The sequence below is a fragment of the Scardinius erythrophthalmus genome (genome assembly GCF_964197995.2).
Source record: "Scardinius erythrophthalmus genome assembly, chromosome: 13".
NCBI lineage: Eukaryota > Metazoa > Chordata > Actinopteri > Cypriniformes > Leuciscidae > Scardinius > Scardinius erythrophthalmus.
In genome coordinates, this window is record NC_138233.1 from 10,409,810 (window position 1) to 10,433,209 (window position 23,400).

The 23,400-nt window shown below is 39.1% G+C and overlaps 1 protein-coding gene across 3 annotated transcripts; it reads right to left on the bottom strand.

Annotated features, from left to right (window-relative positions):
• Window positions 1-714: 714 nt before the first annotated feature.
• Window positions 715-23,181, bottom strand: synpo (synaptopodin). Of its 3 annotated transcripts, XM_081382049.1 has the most exons (4): window positions 23,069-23,181; window positions 18,224-19,465; window positions 6,520-8,483; window positions 715-3,898 (listed from the first exon to the last, which is right to left on the bottom strand). In XM_081382049.1, exons 2-4 carry the CDS (start codon window positions 18,417-18,419, stop codon window positions 3,161-3,163), a joined length of 2,898 nt encoding a protein of 965 aa, XP_081238175.1. In that variant the 5' UTR covers window positions 18,420-19,465; window positions 23,069-23,181; the 3' UTR covers window positions 715-3,160. The 3 variants fall into 3 exon arrangements, with proteins under 3 accessions (XP_081238175.1, XP_081238176.1, XP_081238177.1); XM_081382050.1 differs by lacking the exons at window positions 18,224-19,465; window positions 23,069-23,181 and adding an exon at window positions 13,121-13,247; XM_081382051.1 differs by lacking the exons at window positions 18,224-19,465; window positions 23,069-23,181 and adding an exon at window positions 12,359-12,686.
• Window positions 23,182-23,400: the final 219 nt, after the last annotated feature.

Here is a 23,400-nt window from a genome sequence, read left to right on the forward strand (position 1 = left end):
CCTTACTGATAATAATGCAAAATGTTTTATTATTGAATCTTTTTTAAGCCTAAAAAATGTTTTGTTTTTTTAAGTTTTCTTAGGAAAATCTTAAGGTTGAATACTAAAATACACAGTGTATAATGTCAGCACATAATATGCGGTCTTTATCAATTGTATTTTGGAGGATTTCATTTAATATTGAATTGTTTCTATCAGCCGTTAATTAATGTTATATTATATTTCCTGATTCCTGAGTTTACCCTCTGCAGTGGTGGAGACAATCGGAACCACACCAGTTTACCATTTTAGTCCTGTAGGTGGCAGTATTGACCAGGCATTTGTGGTCTTTTCTGACTAGATCTCTTCAAGAAACATTTTTATCCTATTATATCAATGCAATTCACAAACTAAATTAGGCCTATATGATTTCTAAGAGCTTGTTTATACTGCCTAACAAGTTTTGTCTGTGTGTTTTGACTTTTGGGGCAAAATAATAATGATGATGATATTCATTCATCTAAAATATTTCATGTCCCATACATGTCACATCTATCAGGACCAGAGTTCAGAATATATATATATATACACCTATCATCACACTATAATGAAGTATCTTGTGTATGTTCCCTCTAAAATATTGAGCAAATAACAAGACTGACACAACATTTGAAATTATGGCTGGTGTTTTCAGTGTCAAAAGATGTCAAGAAATGAAGACATTTATCCAAGATGACATTATTTGTGTTTATTCACTTAATTTAAAAAGAACTGAACAGAGAGAGATAATATTGAGGCTGGTTATTCAGACATTATATCAAACTTAAAGGAAATGTATATGTGAATTGAATAATGCGTAACTCCTCCCATAATCCAAAGGAATGATAGCGCAAATATACAGGGGCTGTAAAACATCCTTGAAAGTGATAAGATTATTCTCACCAAAGGTGCCAACTCACTTTACAGCTGATGTCCCTGTCAATCAAAATTCTCCATATGCAAATACTCAAAAAATCTGCTGATGCACCAAGGCAGAGAATCATTTTCTAATTTGCAGTGATCCAATATTTGAGTGCAGGCTAACATGAGTACACTTGGCATGCATGACCCTTGAGACTTAATCCTTACACGAGTGCTAGCATTCAGCTCAGACAGATTTCAATATGTAATTTCATAACTATGAAAGACAAACGTTTGCCATTGAGTAGTGTGAATTACCTTTTAATACACATACACAGTGTACTGTTAGAAATATACCAGTCAGGTGTAATGCATGCTGTAGACAGTCTGACAGAGGTGTTTATATATGATAAACCTTACAAGTGACCCATGAAATATATTTCTGTGAAATGTGTAAAAAAGCAACTATCTCTCTTTACTGTACCAACAGAGTACTCAGTCACCCTAAAACCAGAATTACGTCAGTCCCTTATAGCCTATGTGATATACTGAAATGATATGAATATTAACTTGTACTGTATATACTGCCAGTTAACCTAAGCAAGAATTCTCTCTTCACCTGTTTCGCTCTCTTGGGAAACTGAAATATAACTACTAAAGCAAGGTGCATTAATGAACACTGAAATTCAGTTCAATCATGTTATTCCTACATTTCACGTGAAATCACACTGTACAGACCTCCTAATGCTTTATATGTTCACCTCTCCTCTGTCTGTACATCAGACCACCTATTTTGTTTCTGTCATGTATGTCAGCACTAATAATATGAAAACCGCACTGGATTTCAAATCACGAGCATCTTCCATTTATAGTATACGTAATGTAGTGAATTTCCTACCTTCTCTCTTATACCGTAAAAACCTTGCTGTGTCGTTCTGCCTTTACATCTAAACTGACACAATCAGCAATAAGCAGTCAGTTCCTTCCAAGTTTGACTTGAGTCGGAGCTACGAATAGTGTCACATTCCAATACTCTCACACATTGTCAAAACATAATGTACAAAAAGCAAAAAGGGTCAATCCCTTTTATATTTATGTCGATAAAAAAAAAAAGAGGTTAATAACTAATACTGCTTTGAAAAGTCTCGCACATTACTTTTTATCTTTGGTAATAAGCATCAAAGTTCTTTGGTACACCTTTCTGATTCCGTGCAATGCCTTCTTCATTAGATTACAGACTGCATAGATTGGACCAAGAGGTGACTTTACAGAGGAACAGTTTACTCTAAAATGAAAGAGTCTTTTATTCACCCTCGTGTCGTTTGCAAAATCACATGACCTTGATCAAATCTTGCTTTCTTCCACAGAACAAACAAGAACATGAAAGTGAATGTGCACAGATGCTGTCAGGCTCCAGCAATGACAACCATAAAAGCAGGCGATTTGATCTATTATGATTTCATCTGAAATAGAGGGGAACATTTTCAGCATCAAGTTTTAAATTCTGAAAGTAAATCAGATGGCTTTAGAAGATTTGGAATATTGCAATTTAATATAACATTCTGTTGACCACCTCATTTTGTGTTTCATTGAAATAAAGGCAATTTGGTTTAAGTAAACATATGGGGTGAGTAAATTAGGACAGAATTTGTATTTTGGGTGATCTACACTACCGTTCAAAAGTTTGGGGTTGGTACGATTTATCCTGTTTTTGAAATGAGCTCTTATGCTCACACATATATTTGATTAAAATTACAGTAAAAAAATAATAATAATATTGTGAACTATTATGACAATTAAAAATAACTGTATTCTATTTTAATGTAGCCTATTATAAAATCTAATTTATTCATCAGATGGCAATGCTGAATTTTCAGCTACATTTGTTTCTTAAGAAACGTTTCTTATTTTTACCAATGAAAACAGTTGTCCTGCTGAATATTTTTGTGGAAATCACAATACATTTTCAAAAAGTTCAAAAGAACAGCATTTTTTTTTTTTTTTTTTTACTATGTAAAAGTCTTTTGGTCATTTTAATGCATCCTTGCTGAATAAATGTATAATTTCGTTTTTTTTGCGACTTTAAACATTTGAAGGATAGTGTATTTCTTATCTTGGATAGATTCCATCACACAGTCAACATGTGTACTGTAGCCTATGCAATGTTTAGCCATGTAGGCTACTTCAAATCCTCAATGATGTATTTTTACATTCAATATATAAGGGACACTTTGGTCAACCACAAAATCAGGCTGACGTATAAATCATCCTTAAGTGCTTCCTACAGATCTTCAGGCAGGCCTCCCCTCTTCACCTGCAGACCGCCGGTCCAGCCACGGGGGCAGGTGTTGTAGCTGCGCACTCCTGGAGAGCGCAGACCTGAATCCTCAGACTCGACCGAGGCGTCGGAGTCGGTCAGCGAGCGGGTGTTGTACAAACGCACCGGAGAGTGGATCATGCGGGTGGGCGACGGACTGGTAAGTGTGGGCGACTGAGCTCCCAGCATCCGTGGCTGAAAGGGACTGGCTGGCTTGTGTTCATAAGGCAAGATCCCGCCGTTCACCGGGGAGATGGGCAGACTGCGCCCGCTCAGCGACCTGGGAGACGGACTGTTTTTCCGCTTGGCGGCATTGATGATGTTTTTGGCCAAAATGCGATGGTTGGTTTTGGTGTCCTGGATGGCGGCCGGGGACTGGCACCTGGTTTCCCAGGGGGGAGACACAGGAGAGGTGGCGGTCGGCTTGAAGATGGTACCTGGAGTGGTTGCAATGAGTTTGTGGATGGGTCTTGGGGAAGGGCATGTCGCGACGGGCCTGTGGATGGGTCGGGGGGAGGGGGAGATTGGTGTGGGCTTGTAGATGGGGCTGGATGATGTAGAGGTCACTAGAGGGCTGCTGGGGGACCAGACCGCAGTGGAAAGCACCTCGGGGCTGGTGAAGCGTCGAGTGAGGTTGGGCGTCCTGGAGGTTGGGGTGGTGGAGCCGGGGCTAGTAACTGTTGCCGGGGTCTCCTCCTTAATCTGACAGAAGATTAGAAAAGGTTAGTTTTAGAGGTGAGACATCACTTTGATTTAGTCTGAATTGTTAAATACACTCACAAAAACACTGAACATAGATAATAAAAGGGCTCAAGAGTAAGGATTTTTCTGCTTTCCATTGTTCATATTTCTACTGGCTTTGCGAACAATCTTCACTGGAATAAAACCAAATTGTAATTTATCAATTAATAATTATCATAGTGATCCTTTTATATATTTATTTATAATATAAAAAGTCATAATTTAAGTGTATAACTTAAGGTAATATTCATTTTTACATTTTATTTAATACAAATATTTAAAAACTAAAAATAATAAACATTTATATATTTTTATTTTATTTTATAACATTTTAAAAAAAATTGCTTGCCAGATATATAATAGCTAGCTAGACATTATTATACAGGAAAGTCCAATAAAATTCATACACACTTTTAGTGGGCAGATAATCCTGAACAGCATGTTAGATAATTTTATTTAGCTGACAAGGTTAAAAAGTTGATTCGCAACCAAATGTCACAGAAAACAAGGCATAAATTGTGGAAGGAATAAAAATGTGTGTACATGATCAAATATATATATATATATATATATATATAGAGAGAGAGAGAGAGAGAGAGAGAGAGAGAGAGAGAGAGAGAGAGAGAGAGAGAGAGAGAGAGAGAGAGAGAGAGAGAGAGAGAGAGAGAGAGAGAGAGAGAGAGAGAGAGAGAGAGAGCACTGATCTAATAAGGCATGTGAAAGCTCAGTCAACTAGCCTAAAACTCACACTGGGCCAGCATACAATCCTTATTGTTGAGCCCTCCATAACATGTTATGATTAACATTTGTTTTAAATGCAGATAGTGAGGAATGTTAGTGCACAGAAACAAAGATATCATCATGCTCGAGGTATTACAACAGCAGAACAATTCTGGGTCCAACGATAACACTATACTGCCTCTTCAAAAACCCAAATTCATGCCAGGACCGTGCCAACGTTTGAGTAAGATTAACCTGTAAACACGGCATTGAAACATATCTAAAATACCTCCTGCTGCACTGCATGCAACTTTAGATGTGATGTTATCGATATCAGGCCTTCTCATGCACCCTATGATTACATCGAGCTGTTTATTCTTGTCCAATGTCTGAGTAGTTTCCCAGCACACCAGGATATCATGCCATCTCCAGATCGCTTGCATACACGCTGCCAAGACCACTAACCTTTACTAAGATATGCATTTGCACTGGTGTGGCTGCTGGGTATGTTTTCACCTCCAGAAAATGTGTTTTTCCAAGCATGAGGGAGGCCAGAGGTCAAGCCGTTAGCCTAAAGCTCACGCCCACAGGGGCCTGTTTCGGCTCAGATGTGCATTTTTAGGGGCAGGCCAGGAATGTGCAGGGCACATACATATTCGGTCAGCATTAAAAAAAAGTTTCTAATTTCATTTTGGGTCAGAGCACCATGAGGCGGGGGCTCTGACACATATATCTTTGTTTTGTTGTTGCAAGTGTACAGATAAAATAACTCTCTGTGTGGGAAAACTGGCCTGGGATTCTCATCACTGAAAAGAGGGATACTACCAAAAAACTGAAACAACTGATCATAGGGGATGCTGAAAATAGAACAAGAAATCCAAACAGGAAATTCAGCAGATTAGTCAAGAGAAGAAGATAATACAGTATGAAAACCAGAGAGAGATCAGAAAAGGAGTGTTTCATTGTTTTAATGAAACAAAGTAGACAAAATCATTTGAAGGAGATTAAGCCAGAAGGAAAACAATCCATTTGAAAACAACCAGAATAAAAATATATTTCACAAACTGGGTGTAGCGATAAAGTAAGCTGACTTCATTAAACTCAATTATGGCTTTGTTGAATCAGAGGTCTACAGTGTAACAGTGTATGCACACTACATTAAGTACATACTGTCACACAGCATGCAAGCTGTAAACTACACCTATAAATGAAAGAGAAACATACAGAACTAATTAAGAAAGAGAACAGCACAGGTGCCGTGCTATGAAGTACTGAGGCCCTCATATCTTCCTAGTCATATTAAATTGTATATTGTAGATCATAAAAGGCAAGACGCCATCTGCTAAAGTGCTTTATAAAACTGTGCCAACTCCAACCTGAAAACTTGGAGGCAAGCGTTGGAAAAAGACACACTGGTTTTGTGCCTAAAATATATCTGGTAATGAGCACAAAACTGAATAAACTCTAGTTCTGAAACACACAGCTGCACTAAATTACAATGTCTTTGATTAAAAGAAAACAAGTTTCAATTTATGGCCCTCTGCAGGCCAGTTCATGAATTACAATTTAAATCAGTTTTAAAAAAGTTAAGTGTGAGACCTGACATTTACTGCCTCTGCATGCAAAACTCAAAAATTAAACAAGAAACAAACCGATCTGAGCATGAAACCAACAGTGCTAGATTTATTGTTTCCAGTAGAGCTATTTTTGTGCCTTAATGCTCTCTTGTTACTTCTAAATGTTGTCTAACAGTCAAAATGTGTCCCTTTTCTTCCCTTCCAATATTCTTTGGCCTGAAGAGTACATAAAGCAAAGAAGAGCAAAAGTGGAAAGGTTTAAAAGAATGAAGATGGTTTCCACACCTGTGGGGTGATACCAGCTTTTTTGGCGGAGAACGTAGGACGTGGAGCTTGGACGCCAGAGCGAGGTGAAGCCACACGTCCTGGAGCTAAAGGAGACACAGGGGAACTGACGCTGCCTGCTGTGATAGGACTGAGAGGTGTCATAGGAGGCGAAAAGCAATGGGCTGACCGATAGGCAGTAGACGGGCTGTACGGTGATGGCAATGGGCTTGTTGGGAGGGATGATTGTCTGGAGAAGGAGTGGGCTGTCATGACAGGTTTAGGAGCTGGGGCGGCTCTGGGAAGAGTGCTGTAGGGATCTTTCGTTGGGTTGAAGATGAAGAGGGATGAGTTGAGCTGGTACGGCTGATGTCTTGACAGCTCCATCTCGATTTTAGTGCAACCGTTCTCCAGGGGTATCTCTGGTGGTGGAGCCGGAGCGGGTGATGGCGTTTTGGCAGGGATAGTCTTTTTCTGTGTGGCCTGCTGAGCTTGAAGTGTCTTTGAAATCTGCTCACTTATATTGGAGGTGTTCACTATGGCCTTTACTCGACCGGGCATGTTGGATGGATACACCCACGAAGGAGGCAAGGACATGGTAGGAGAGGGAGATCTCAGCTCCTTGCTGGCATGGACGTACCTTTCCATTCTCGACTGGCGTTTGGCAAAGAGTTCAGCTCCTTTTCCTGAAGCATTGGTCAGGGCTTGCTCAGGCTTGTGCTCAGGCTTGTGCTCCGTCCTGTCACGCGTCCTGGAGCTTTTCAAACTCGAGGCCCACTGTGGCACCAAAGCTTCCTCGTGAATGTCCTCATCCTCGGCCAGGAAGTTTGAGGCTTCGGCCCCAAGAGCTAGCAGCTCCTCTTCCTGCGCTGCATCTGGCTGGGGTTTCGGTTTCTTCTTTTCATCTGCACCCTGCACCAAGGACAGGAGTTCAGGATTCGGAGCCAATTTTGGCTTCTCCTGAAATGTGAACATTGACTTACGGGTTGCTCGGCGAGACCGGCCCTCATCGAGGATACCCGTTTTGATGGGCGCTGAGGATCTCTTCTCGCTCAAGAGTTCAGGGACAAATGTAGGCCTGGGGGCAGATGGGCGGATGTAGTAGGAAGAAGGTTGGGGTGAGGGAGCATAGGCTGTGTCAGGTGGAGGAGGGCTGGAGTAGCTAGGGAGAGGAGGAGTTGGATATGAAGGTGGAGGTGGTGGTGGAGGGAAAACAGGTCTTGTGTGCATTCGGTAAGTTGAAGGTTGTGGTTCAAAATGTGTTGCGGAGTCATGGGATGGGGTTGAAGGGACTTCCATGACTGGACTTGTAGCTTCAGAGGATCCAACTGTTGCCGGGGAGAAAAATGGCCGAGCTGTTCTGTTTATGATCGTGGGCTGTTTAGTCACCGTCTTGGCTGCTTTTCCATTGCACTGCATACTGTATCCATTCGCGATTTCTTTATTGTGCGCTCCATTGGATTCAGCTTCACCCTGACCAGTTCTGTCCATGACAACAAGGGTATTGTCACTTCTAAGAGTAACCTCATCCTTGACATCCTCTTTGAAGTCTTCTGAGAGCTCTTCATCCTTCTCATTGACGGGTAGAAAGTGTCTTTCTAGGCCTCTTTCCTCTGCTAAATCCTCCCGCGTATCCTTTCTAGCATCTTCCATGTCACAACTAGTACTGCGGATTCTGCCAGCCGACCACGTCAGACCTGTCTTGAGGTTCCTGTGATTCAACTCTGTGAGCTGGTCCTCAGTCGAGTGCTGTTTGTCCCATGTCTGTGGACTTTCAGATGATAAATCAATTACATTCTCAGATGCCTCCGCTCCCCCTCCTCCGACACTCACGAGTGTGAAAGCGTTCACTCTCTGTCTGCGACGGTTGAAAAGTTGTACGCCTTTAGAGTTGGAATTGGCCTGGAGCTGAGCAGCAATGATCTGACTCTTGGTACGTGCCTCTTTCAGCTCCTTCTCTGACAAACTGGCACTTCTGCTGAGGTCTGTAATGGTAGAATAAAACAATAATCAACTCAGGAGAAAATTAAAATTAGCAATTGTAATTGTAATACATTCACAGCTATGGCAACTGCAAAGCTTTTCAGTTCACAAAGACAAGCAAAGTGTTGCTCAACTCAGCATATAAATGTAAATTTTAGCACATACCACCAAGTCTTATGAGGGAAGTGCTATTTTAAAATGCACTTAATTGTTTCAGCCTACAAAGGGAGATGCATTTAATATCACAGGCCTGTTTTATAAGAGAGAGTAATGGGAAAGGATTTGGCAAATATTAACCGGCTAATTTCTATTTTATTTCATGATCTCACCATTGCTGTCACAATCATTTGGGTGCTGTATAAGTTTCGATTATAGTAGCAATGTGCTCAAAAGGGAGTATAATTATCTTAAAAGTCAAGAGTATTATATATCTTTCAAGTATTTCTAGTTTCCATGAGTCACCCTACTAAAAAGATTAATCATATTAGTTTGTAGTCATTTTTGCAGACAGACTTATAAAAGAAAGGCTGACATATAAAGTTCAAGGATTTTCATTCAAAATGATTATTTTCACAGTTTGCTGTGATTCACGATCCCTGGAGGCAAACTTTTGTAGACCGCATAACGTTTTCACACATTTATAGTTCTAAGAATCTCCTGTAAATAAATCGTGATGCTGATATTTGCAGTTCTACCCATAGTTTGGCAAAGATGGATGTTAAAACAGTCATCTATTTGTTGAAAATGGCAAAGGTTTATTGACCGGGCTAAAAAGCCTCATTCCGAGCTGGAGAAAGTATTTCCTTCACCATGGGCTAGTCCCTCCTTTAGCATTCCGCAACTGCCGAGAAAATTCCCTCTTGAGACTGCAGCATGCCTTGTGAAATCTCTCCTAAGGCACAGTAGTCATCGGTTTATATGCTGACATCCTGACAGGCAGGGGCGCAGATAGAATTTTTTAACTGGGGGGGACCAAGCTGTCAGCAAATGATTTAAACTCAATTCGTTATTTTCGTAATTTGGGCTTTAACTAGTGCTCAAGTAGTAACTTTGCATAATTTGGGCTAATGATTTGCATTAAAAAGCCATTGGGGGATTGTTATTTGAAATCATGGATAAACAACAATGACCAAAGGTAAACAAAAGCCTACCTGATCACCACTAGCAATGCATGATCAGACTGTTATTTGACTAGTTTGCCAATCACCCACCAAAACTTCATGTCTTTAGCAAAGTATGTTTTTTTTAACATTTGCTTATCTCAGCATACAAAGTCTATCATTATGAACAAAAAAGCAAAGAACCTATGTGCAAATAATAATAATACTAATTGTTTGGTTTTTGAAAAAACGAGGTGATTTTTTTTGTCTCTTCATCGCCTTTATATGACATTTATACAGTCAATTTTTTTCAGTTCAGAAAATCACCGGCTCAGCTCAGAAATAGGGGCTGTTTACACCTGGCCACTTCATGCGCTTTCTGTGATGGGATAGCTATCCGATCGTGAAAAGACCAGGTGTAAATGCCCTCCGAAACGCATTCGAGACAGATTTGAATCCGATCGCTCAAACCACTTCAGGAGGAGGTCTGGTCCGCATCCCAGACGAAACTGAACAAGTGTAAATGCATCTGGTTGTTGAAACCATATATGTAAATTTTACTCCTTCCAAAAATGCTAAAAAATTAACGTGTGAGAGCGTGTTATAGGCTATATGTAATGTTATAGCCGGATATGGCGACGCTACTGGAACAGCATCGCCGCAGACGAGAAGCTGAACATATTCATCAAGCAAACTATCGCAAATCAAAGTGAAAGTAAGTCACAGACGCGGGACCAAGCGCGGGAATTGAAGATCGGATTTAAATCCGTTTGGCAAAAACACGTTTATGTAGGCTATAGTGTATACACATAATGTATAGCGAAAACACTGATTAATCCCCTGTTTTACCGATTTTTGTCGCGTTTCGTAGGGATAGTGAGGGCGGGGGACGGATCGGGTCACTATGAATCTGGGGGGGTCATGTCCCCCCCGTCCCCAGTGCCATCTGCGCGCCTGCTGACAGGTTCATGCCTTTCCGTCATCACTTACAAGACAAAGTCTACATTTAAATGCTTGAACTTTGACCTGCGGTGATATACTGTGGCATCAAAGTTTCAGTAAATAAAACAAGCGTGCTTGAAGATCCTGAAAGAATGAGTGCCTCAGGAAAGGAACAGAACTTTTAAAACACAAACCCTCAACATCTTATACCAGAACATCACATCCTGAGAAACAGACTTTTAACAATTACATCACTGGCAGAACGGCTTCACTCACTTAATATAAGCGTGGTTAACCTGTGCAACATAAACACAATCTGTTTCCCTAATAGACCTTTGAATAATTAACCACTCAAGGTTTTTCCTGAGGTTGTTTTCAGCTTTTATCCTCAACCCCCGACTTTGCAGCAAAACTTGCAAACAATTTTGAGGGTTTTTTTTTTCTCCGTCCAAGCAGGTAGGTCTTTGTCTTGCCAGAGTCATAATCTTGAGGGGGTTTTTTTATAAAAAAAAAGGTAGTAAAAATGCAACAGCTCTAAATCTTTCCCATTTGTTTTATTGCAAGTTTGCCAGACTCAAAGGAGCTTTCATAGCACATGAAATAAAATTATAATAGAGCATGAATAATGTGCATCTGTCTTTCATTCCACCAGCAAAAACTCCTCTTATTTGGTCAGCAAGCAAGCAACTTTATTTATGTAGCACATTCTCAAACAACAGACGTTGCCCCATAGTGCTTTGCAAAAATGGTAACATAAAAATCATACAACAAAACAAACATCACTTATTCAAAAGCTAAAGAAAACAGATACGTTTTTAAATAAGACTTAAAAGTGGCAATTGATGGAGCTGACCTCACGTGGAATGGGAGACTATTCCAGAGTTTGGGACCTACTACAGAAAAACCACGATCTCCTTTTGATTTTAAATGACAACGAGGGACCTTTCCAACCTATAGTCAGGCTATGCAACACAACCTCTAGCACTGTGATTAAAAAAAATCCGTTCTTCCTCTTTACAGATATTCATATTTATGTTATTTAAAATAATTTCCCATTTAAAAACCTTGAGCAAAATCCAATAATCAGCAATAAACACTCATGCAACTTTTCTCTTTTCTTTTCATTCGCATGTTTCCCCATACAGCCCAAGTATCTTTCAAGAATTATTTCTTTAAACATAACCTTAATAAGAAAATGATCTGATGCAGTTTACACTTGTTACATTTTCCTGTCACATTATCAGAGCCAGACCATTTATTCCGTTACGAGTTACTGTGACCCATTGACTCCTTTCTACTTTTTAAATAACAATAAAACGTGGTAATGTTCGCAGAATAATAACAATAAAAAAATGTTGGTGTAAGTATCCAGGTTAAGTCATTTTAAACCTTTTTTTTTATTATTATTTAAAAATTAAACCAGTTAATTTAGATTAACCACATTTCAGATTACAAAATAAATGTACAACCAAACTGTTAAAATACACAATGCCTGACATATCCACTGAGCAACTTGTCACTTAAACTTCAAAACAATGTCCTTCTCTTAATTTTAACACTTGTCTATCTAGGCTATGCCTAAAGATAACCCAAGCAACCAATCTGATTTTTCTTTTAACAGCATGGATTCATTACAAAATGTTGCTCTCTGTCACCACTTTAATGTACAAGTATATATACTTTACATGATATAATTTGAATGATCTATGTAATCAAACCTCAGTACACATTTATCATGACTTCAACACATGCCTTTCACCAATCTATGCCTTTTTAACGCAAATAAAGCTTTTAAACTTCAACAAATATGTCGAGTCTAACTAAACTTCTCTTACCTTAATTAACTCTGAATACAGTCTCTTTTGTTGCTGCTCCGTGAGCTTCTCTAATTTAACTTCATGCGTTTCCTCCACTCCCCCTTTAGCAGCGCGAGCCTGGATCAGATTTCGTGTCGTTGCGAGTGATGATCTCTCGCGAGCTCCAAATGCGCATCGAGGCGGGCAGGCTGGGGCATTGGACGAGGTTTGCGCTTCCCTTTTGCTTTTTTAAGGATGGCTATGCTGTGTGACGTTCCTGGCAGACTTTTCTTCCTCTGCTTTTTGGTTTTGTACTCTCCAAATTTAACAGTGAAGAACCAGAACAGACAGCATACCGAACTGACCTGGAGAGCGCGGATATTGTCACGCGGGGTAGTTGTCACAAGAGCTAGTCGGAAACTATGAGGTTTTGAGCCAAAAGTTCAATTCGAAAAATATTTTGTCTTGCAGTGGTTTTGTAGGTTGTTTTTAAACACGTATGGTTAAACTCTCTTGAATGAGACCGCATAATGTGAATTTTATTTTTAAATCGTTAAAAACGTGACAACTTGCCCCAACCTGACTTTGGTGAAAAATACTCTTGTCCTGACAACACAGTTCAAACTTTCAGTTGACTCCTGCTCGTTTTTAAGAAATTTCACTTACCCAAAAGTGTGTGTTGCTAATTAGCCTACATTAATAACCACATGCAGCATGTACGTTTTCACATTCTATGCTAAACCTTTCCCATTTAAAGGCATAGTTCACATAAAAATGAAAATTCTGTCATCATTTACTCACCCTTATGTTGTTCCAAACCCTCATGACCATAAAACCCATTTCTTTCTTCTATGGAAAACCAAAGCAGAAGCAGAATGACAGCCTCAGTCACCATTCACTTTTATTGAATGAGGAAAATATGCAATGAAAGTGAATGGTGACTGAGGCTGTCAGTCCCTGACTTTTTGTTGAACTATAGGCTGAACTAACCCTTGTGGTAACCGTTGTTTTCATTACCAGAGACCATGGATGCCGGAACGATTTAAAAGCGTTCTTACAAAGAGCATGGGCACCGAATTTTACAAGTTATGACTGCTACGGCCTTGGATGCACCTAAATAATCATATAGAATCTGTAAGTTTGCACATTCTGTTCCAAGTCAAATTAAGTGCCCATGCACATTTCAGAAGTGTCATGTATAGAATCAATGTGTCAGCTCTTTCGGAGGATTGGGTTTCAGGGGGAGAGCCGTTCGGCGAACACGCTCGCTTGTGTGGATGGACACCTGAGCCTCAAGGGTGGAGTTCAGTTTAGACCGCAGAGGTTTGCTTGCTTAGCTGAACCATACCTGACTCATATCGCTCATGCTTAACTTATCATTAACATGAAGGAAAAGACAGGAACTCTCTCTAGCCTAAAAAGTAGTGGTAGGAATGGACGGAAAGAAGGAATGTTCCCATTTCCTTGGCACTGAGCTGCCGGTGATATGTGGGCTCTTAGTTCAGACAGATGAGGGAAACTCCCTTACAGCTTGAGGATTTTGGGACCTGGCTGGCCTGGGGTTGTATATCAAAGGTCAGATTCCCCTGTCGGATGTAATTGTCTAGTTGGAGGATGGGATTAAATAACACTTTTCCTCTGGGAAAAGTGAGCGAGTGTGGAGTGATGAGATTGGAGCTGTTTGAGAACTTAAAAAAACATGAATGTGCAATTACACCTCAATGTCCAGAAAACCTGTAGGAGACTCTTCATGTAGGGCTATAGGGCTAGGCGATATTGAAAAAAAATAAAAATAAATCATATCTCAGTATTTTTTTGGCTGAATGGTAATATATGGTATTTATCTTCTACTTTTCCTATTTGGATAAAAATCCAATATGGCACATTTAATGTCTAACAACAAATATTTTAGCAAAATGTATATTTTAGTCAGAATTATTGTGGAATTATTATTGAATTACTACGCATGTGCACGGCAATCATTCACTGAAGTCTGTGAAGTTAAGAAGAGACTCGCTTGCATAAGGCTCCTGACAGTAAAATGGAAATATTTGCATAACTTTCTAACATTTAGAGAATATACCTGTGAAATATACATCTCAAATGCATTAAACAGCACGAGTATCTGTCAGAGCATCTGACGTGGCAAGCCGTTTACGTTAACTATCTTACAAGTTATTCTGAAGCCCTTAATATAAAGCATGTGTCATGTTTAGGACAATCTGGATTATGCACTTTCCACTCAGCAGCTCACTCTGTGTCCTCTGCTATTTTTCAGATGCTCTTGTAATATCAAACTACTGTATATTGATATAAACGGTATAGAGTGGTGCAGGGATGACGTCAGAACATGGAAGACTAATTTGCCACTGGTTCCTTCAAGATTTTCCTATGGGTTTTTCAGTTTACGAGTTAAATAAAGCCTGTACTAAAGAATCGTCAAGTTATGTTTACCACAGGCTTTATTTTACTCATAAATAGAAAAAACCCATTATAAAACCCCATAGGAAAATCTCGAGGGAACCAGTGGCAAATGACTATTCTGGGTTCTGACGTCATCCCTGCAACACACTATTACCTATCCATAGTTTCTAAAAATATATTGATATATCGTACAGACTCGATACAGACTCCGCCCAGCCCTATTTAGGGCTATGTTCACAGAATAGCATCTATAGATCCATTTTGATCCAGAGAAATGCTGCTAAATTATTGCAAAAACTACAGTTGTGGTCATAAGTTTACATGTCCCATGCAGAAGTTGCAAAATGTCAACAATTATGTGATGGAATAAGACAACAGATAGTTGTCCAAGTGTCCAAATGAGTCACATGAGATATGAACACCTTTAATGGAAGAACTGGGTGTGGGGGAAATTAATTTGGATATAGAAGTTTTTTTTTCTGTACTATATCTGGCTTCAGATAGACAGTCTGGTAAATACTTAGCCTGCTAAACATCTTTTTACTTTATTACTTTGTCTCCTTTTGTATTTTAGGATCCCGTCCAATGTTATTGTTCTTTATATATTGCTTTTTTTTCTTTTGTGTTTTGGTGAATAATTTTTTCCCCTGTGAATATAGAAGTAAAACAAAATGTTATGTACACCATGTAAACACTGTACATGCAAGAAAGAGCTTGATAATACAAATTAAGGTGAGAAAATGAATAATAGGGAGCATAAAAGGGATAAGGGATTCATTTATTTAAATGAACATTTTGCATATTCTGCAAGGGGTACATTATGTAAACTTAATTATGACCACAATCGTAGCTCTAAATCATAAAAAAAAAATGAGTTAAGAACAGCGAAATTCATCATATAAAATCAAATGCATTCATCATATAAAGTGGGGTCAAAAAGTCCAAGACCCCAGTTGTGAAAATGCTTCTGTTTTGCATTTTTCTAATTTAATACAAAGAATCACTGCATGAACTCCACAAGTTTGTGTAAAAGCTGCTGATCATGTTCTCCGACAATATTGTGTTTTAATGGAAGAACTTTTGAGGAGTTCACGTTCAAACTCACACGATTGCTTATTTGATTAATGACCTAGAAATAGTGTAGAATTACAAATATTTTTTATTATTTTAAATTTTAGTAATCACTAAAACTTTATGGGGGAAAATAGAAACCTTGTGTGCTCTCAGACTTTTGAAGCACACTGTATCATTTTCCAATTTCATGCTATCAGCATCTGGAGATGCATGAATGACAAGCATAACATTCTGCATCTCATCAAATCATGATGCTGTGTGGAGACATCAATCCCATACAAGGAGAGAGAGAGAAAAGGAAAGAAAAAGAGAGAGAAAACGCTGACATTTACTTCCTAGGAACAATATGAAACCAATATAAAGTGACAGAATTAGCTCTTCCATCTCAGCCTCTCCACATCCTCCCCTCTCGCCATTTTACACGCTCCAAAACTGTGACAACATCAGAGAAACCTCTTGAATTCTATCTGAAATGGCCCAGAATTCTCGTCAGCAGAGCTGTAAAACCCCTCTGTCGCACATTCACTGGTGTGAACTGCCGCCTACTTGCTTGGTCATCTGCAAACCTTATTATGCATTCTTTCCAGATTATACTACCCACAGCTTGAGCATTATGGTCAGTGGGTATGAACAGAAGAGCTATTACTGTACGGCTCATCTGTGGCTGTGAGGAAACAAATGTGTCATTGAGGGTTCCGTAAGAGCTGATGTCTAAACAGTTAGGGGATAGCAGTATGTTGTGTTTGTCTGATGGTGTTTGTCTCTCTGAATGTAGGGCCTGTAAAACCATTCGACTTTTCAACTTTGTCTTGACTCATTTATTTAAATTTGATTATGTGACTCTATGGAATACTTGAAGGCACTTTATTGCCTTTTATTTTTATTTTTATTTTTTAAATCATATAATAGTGATTCCCAACTAAAATCTTTTTGACCTAAAATATTTACTTGGAAGTCCCCTTGGATTCCTAGTTAATATTTAAATAATTTAACAACACATTCACTTCTGATGTTGGTTGTAGTCATATGACATTCAGGTAAACAAATAAAGTAGTGTTTTATATTAATTGCTTTCATTTAAAGGCACAATAAGTAACTTTTTTGCTTTAAAAATAGCAAAAATCACTATATCTATGTTATATATATTTTTTAGTTGTGTACTTACATTATCCCGACTGTTTCCAACAACTTTCAAAGCAGGAGAAATTTGTAATTTAATTCGATGACACGTCCCGTTTCTTTATTTCCGTTTTGTCGCCGTCAAAGGCATCATATCCGCGTTGTCCCTGGTTTCCGCTTGTACTGACATAGCAACCAGAGCTATGAACCAGAGCCCTCTGATAGTAACCAAAGCGACTGACGCGGACAACTGTGTAGTTCGCAATGTCTATTTGGACGCTGTTGTTGTTTCGTTCAAAAATTATGGACCATGGCAAGCAGACTTTGGATAAAAGGAGAACTAAAACGAGAATCAATATCAGCGCTGTGTTTCCGAGATGCCGAGAGCTCCCATAGACAGTATATAAACGAGAGCTCCACGTCCGAGACTTCGACGGATCCTACATGTACTTTATTAAACAGGTGAGCACATTTACATAAAATAATCAATGTTATATAGTTCAACAATGATAATATGTTAGAATATGATCTGTATGTTATTCTAATGTTGATCTAGCTTACTGCTATATATGTCTCATACAGACAAACTAACACATACATTTCAACACATTCAAATGCAGTTTAGTGTGATAGTGTAATGTTAGACCAGGTGAAACAGCGCTGCGTTACCTCACAAGTTTAATTTGTCTAATAAACTGACCTGTGAGTTGTAATTCTGCACTTGCGTGTAGTTCGGTAGAATGAAATGTCCATATTCCTTTTATATCCGCGGGACTCGCGTCGCGTGTGGAGCTGATAGCTGTCTCTTAGCAATCCCGAACTGCTTCATATCACAGTCATGATAAAAACATCGATGTATTCAGTCATCCATAAACATTATTAGATCGGTCGGCTTGACGTTGAAGACAAGATCCATAATTCTTAGCAAATGTTGCGTCATCAAACTATGCCTTTGTTATTGTAAATAGGTTAGTGACCCCTAGCGGCGAAAAATTCCATACTGTCCGTTTAATAGATTGAATTTGTTTAGGTTTCACTTTTATGATTTAATTCTTTTCATCAACTCACAAATCCAAGTTTGGGAAACCCTGATATAATACAATAATTTCAACTGCATTCATTTATTTATTTATTTATTTAACAGCCATGTCAGGTTCTTGATCACCCTGCCGGGGTCTATTTTCTTTTATATTATTCCTTAAATATTTAACACTAAAGTGATACAAGTGAACTGTAACATATCCTGTTCTTTAGATTCAAAGTTGTAAACAAGATGAAAATATTTACTTGTTTTCCGCTCCATCTGGCAAGATGTCAAGCCTGGCTTTGCTTTGACCCCGCAGTGGTCATCTTTCTCCAAGATGTTAGTACTGTGCCTCTCCAGGGATGTCTTTGCTCCAGTCTTGTCGAGGGTAGAGGATGTTGTAGTGGTAGGCCCACCCCAGCTGTCCCCTCTTCTTGCAGGCTCATGCTTGCACTCCATCCCAGCTGTGCAGCTCCGTCCTCGTGTAAGAGACGCTGTTCTTTCGCTTAGCACCCTCTTAACCGGCACACTTGCCTGGGTGTGACAAAAGCTTTCTTTTTCTCAGTTGGGGCGTAAGTTTGCCTTGTATGAGGTGGTTTTGGGATCCCCTGGCTGTTTTATGCTTCCCGAATTGTGAAGAACCAAGGATCAAAAGCAGGATCAAAGTCAAATTAAAGCTCTACATTTTTACCGTTTTCTTCACGGTAATCCCTCGGAGTAGACCCGCTACCGCACGGAGATGAGCTGAGGAATGCACTTTTGCTTTCAATCCACGCAATATTATTCAAACTCTAACAAGACCTCCCTGGAGGTACTTCTCAGTGCACCCTGGACCAGTTCCCATGGAAAAGTGCCAAGAAAATTTCACAACTTGGATTTGCTCTTTTGCAAATGCGGCAAAGGCTGGAAGACTATCCACTGTTCTATTTGCGTCTGTTTTCGATCTCTTATCCAGATATTTGTCTTTCGTTTTGAGTCAGTCACCAAAACATGTCCCTTGAGTTTATCGCAATCCCTCCGAGTCAGACTGTTTCTTTAAAGGCACGCGTAGCCCCTGCTTTTAAAACGTTTCAACAATGTCAAGATGAAGGGCAGCGCTTGGAGCTTTCCTGTCGATTCATTAGCACATGAAAAAACACATTCAGCTGAAAGGTCGTCCAAACATTCTGACTGCAGCTATTGTAATCACTTAACTTTCAAACAAGGCTTTACTGTGCTCAATCCATATATTTGTATTCTAAACAGATGGTTTCTGTAGTTTTCATTCTTTATCCTTGCATTACTGATCAAATCTCTCTGGGTAGCTCAAGCCGAGCGATATGATCTCTAACCCGCCATCCGAGCTGACATATAGTTTATTTGCTTAAGAGAGACTCCTCGAGCAAGTATATGGCATATCCAGACAGGACTTAATGTCTTAACCTCTAGTTGTGTCATAGAAATGAAAGGCCACTGATGAACCTCCGCTGCTGCCAGGATCCAAGGAGTCAGTGATCTGCGACTTCCTGAAACATATAAGATGCAAACTATTAGTCGACGTTTACTATGATACATTCATAAAAATAAAGAATATCCTACAAATTACGTCCAGATATCCTACAACATGAAATATCTAATAAAGCATTTTCAATCAGAACTAGTTGAGGTGAGAAACATCATAGTGGAAAAATTCCAAATGAATGGAGGGGTATTTCCTCTGGCCCTGTGCACTTGATATCATTTGTGAAAATTACACCCCACCCATTGTCAAATCAGTGGGAGGAATGAACTGCATTTCCTACATGTAGAAACAATGCATATCTAATTTTCTTCCTGACTAATATCAAGGAGACAGGAAAATGAAAGGAACAGGTGTTGCCCAGTTAGGAGATTTACTTTATAAAACGGCCTGTTAAGGAAGGAAGGTCAATATTTTTTGAAGCTAAAACATGAAATCTGTGCCACAAAGTTAAGGAGAACGATCCACAGATTTCCAATTGGAATATTTATTCAATTATAAAGTTTATTAAGCTAATGTGGCTACAGTGTGTTTCACAGAAGAAAGAACGTCATTCAGGTTTGGAATGGCATGAGGCTGAATAAATGATCACAGAATTAAAAAAAAAAAACTATTCTTTTAACTATCCGATTATGAAGATTGAAGTCACTATATTTTATCATTTGGTTTCATAAAGCAATATGCAATGTCAGCTGTCAGTTTAGTCAATTATGGAATTTTCTGTTATAGGAAAGGCTTTGACTCAAATGTGAGTCTATGCATGCTGAAACAGGACAGAGTGTTAATTGGCAATTGTACAAATAGCACAGTCTAGTCTCAATAGCAGTGAATCACCCTGTCAGTTGAGTGTTGTCTTTCTCACATCCTGTAGGCCACAACAAGGCCGAGGGTCATGTGAGGTAATAAGACCCCATTAGTCTTCATCACCCGCTTTCAAACACTGTTTTAACTAATAACACCTATGACAAATGAGCAGTCTTGGAGTGATTAGCTTGACCCCTGTGCGTTTATGTTTGGGAGTTTGTCACGCCCACTCCAACAGGCGACTTAAAGTGGCTACAAAGAAGACACCCGCTGTTCAAGCCCTCCCAGCCGTCCTCCTCAAATAAAGACAATCAACTCAACACAAACACTCTCGCCCACAAAAGCCTCTCACAAGCTCTCTGCCTTACTCTGCTTTGGACGGAACATAAAGAGCAGTTGCTTTGTTTTGTAATGCATTACACTGAGTAATGTGACCTCTGACGACACTTGATAGGTAGATACTAATGTTCTACATTCTAGAAACTAATGCTGTACAGACTGCATATAGTTACAAATACAGATATAGACAGGCTAATACATTTTGCCACACTGGCAGATAAAATGACTTACAGATCTGATTTCATATTAGCCATTTAACTATTTTCTTTTAATAAAAAAACTCTGTAGGCTATATTAAAAATATAAAATATATATACACACACTGTTCAAAATGTTGGAGTCAGTAAAATGTTATTTTTTTATTACTTTTATTATACTTTAATTTACAGTAGCAAGGATCCATTGAAATTATCAAAAGTGACAGTAAACCGTTACAAAATATTTTTATTTCAAATAAATGCTGTTCTTTTGAACTTTCTAAATAGTCATAGATTCCACAGAAATATTAAGCAGCACAACTGTTTTCAACATTGATTATAATAAGAAATGTTTCTTGTGCAGCAAATCAACATATCAGAATGATTTCTGAAGGATCATGTGACACTGAAAACTGGAGTAGCCTAATGATGCTGAAAATTCAGCTTTGCATCACAGGAATAAATTACATTTTAAAATTCAAATAGAAATTTTTTCAATTGTAATAATTTGCCTAATATTATTGTTCTTACTGCATTTTTGATCAAATAAATGCTTCCTTGGTGAGAATAAAAGATTTCTTTCAAAAACATAAAAAATGTCTCGTCACTTGCATCAGGGAAGCTCTCAGACTATCATTTTTAAAATTCAATTTAATCCAATTACGGCTGCTTAGCCACTTAACAGCTAATTAGCAATCGACTATTTCTTTTACTCACCAAATCACCTTGAAGGCTAAAAGCTGATTGAAAGAAAGCTGAAAGCTAAAGGTAAATCTCAAGGATTTGAAGGGGAAAAAGTCAGCTTAATGATAAATCTTTATCCTTCTTAGTGTCAAAGGCTTATCTTATCTGATTTCACTTTCCAGTTATTTACATTACACCATTGACTTACCAGCCAGCTCCCTCACATAAATTATCTATAACGATTTGTCATCATTTGATTCTTGACTCATTCCAATCCAGTGAGGGCATTCTTGTTCTCATACACCATTCTAATGAACCATATTGAGCTCGACCCAACACATTCCATGCGTTATCAGTCCTGAGGCACCGAATACAGGTGCTGGGAGATAGTACTTGTGTGTGTTTTGGGCTGTATCCGTTACAGTGCATAATATGAGCAGTAATAGTGTAAGAAACGGTGTCTGACACAGCGTTTTGATAGACCTCCGGGGCCCGACAGGTCTCTCTAATCTCCCAGATCCATTACATCCCTCCAGGGCCGGATCCTTCAACCGTACGCCACACTACAATGCAGAGACCTGCACATCATCTCGGCTTCTTTCATACAAAGGCCTATTGAAGCACCTGTAAGTGGCTTGAAAAATAATTTGGGGGTTGCACTCTACATTTGGCATTCTTTGAGAGTACTTCTCATCAGATAGCCAGCAAGCCTTGGCTTGCACAGGTTGATGACAGACAGCAAAAACACCATTAGTTATAAACTTCAATGAGGCTCAGAGACATGGTGCCTGCTTCATAAGGGTACTAAGTATATAGCAGGCACATCTATAAATTATACAGAAAAACAACTTGTCATTGAAATCATAAGATGTGCAGGTTCTCAGGTTGGGATGTGCATTCAATAGTCTGCAGAGAATCACTAAGAAAGAAGACAAAAAATAAAACCAGGTACTCTGCAAATATCAGTGTTTCAATTCAATTTGAATGACTCATAGCCTACTTCATTAAAGATCTATAAAGGCATAAAAGATAAATCTAGCAATAAACTCTAGCAGATCCAAATAGCAGATAAAACTTTAGTACCATTTAAAAGCCTCAACTTAATAAGTCTAGCAAATTAAGACAGCAAATAAAAGTTCAGATCAGATAAAGGTCAGTGACAGATGCTCAGCACGAAGTCTCTGCTAAACAGAACCCCTGCCTAATGTATAAGTCATTACTGTCGCTAAGAAACTCCAGCACCGGATATTCGTTCTACTGTTACAGCACGCTGCTCAAATTTATCATCTCAAGAACCACACACAGGCAAGACAAAAGACAGCCAAATGGGGGAACACATGAAGCCCATCGCCGGTGAAACTATCCCTCCACCAGGAGGAGAAAGAAGTTAACTTCCTCAATTAATTCAACCCAAATATTTAGAAAGATCGACTTCAGAAACACTCCTCCCGGTTGCAGCTGGCTACCTCATGCAGCAAGTTCTTGAAGGATGTAGTCTGCGATTCAACAGGTGATAAAGCTCTTCGCTGACAACACAACACCAGGAGAAACTCAATGAAAAGCTCTGGAGCTGATGCTAGACTCACCTGTACTCCCAAGTGCTTTGGTGTGTATGTGATGGCTAGTTGTACAGCCCTTTTTCAGGTCCTCCTTGTGTTCACCTCCCCCCCTTTCTCACATGCAGTTACGCTCTCGTTCTTGCTCGCTCTCTCTCTCGCAGACAGAAAGAAGGGAAAAGGGGGTGTGGACGAGCAGGAGTTGGAACACAGAGAGTTCTTTGTCTGCCTTTTTCATATGGTTTCCTTCAAGCATGCATACTGAACACATTATACCATTATATATTTTCATATTTAAAGTAGGGGTGTTTGCTCTTTGCTCTTTGTCCCGCTCAGATTTTTACACTGATTGGGGGACTAGA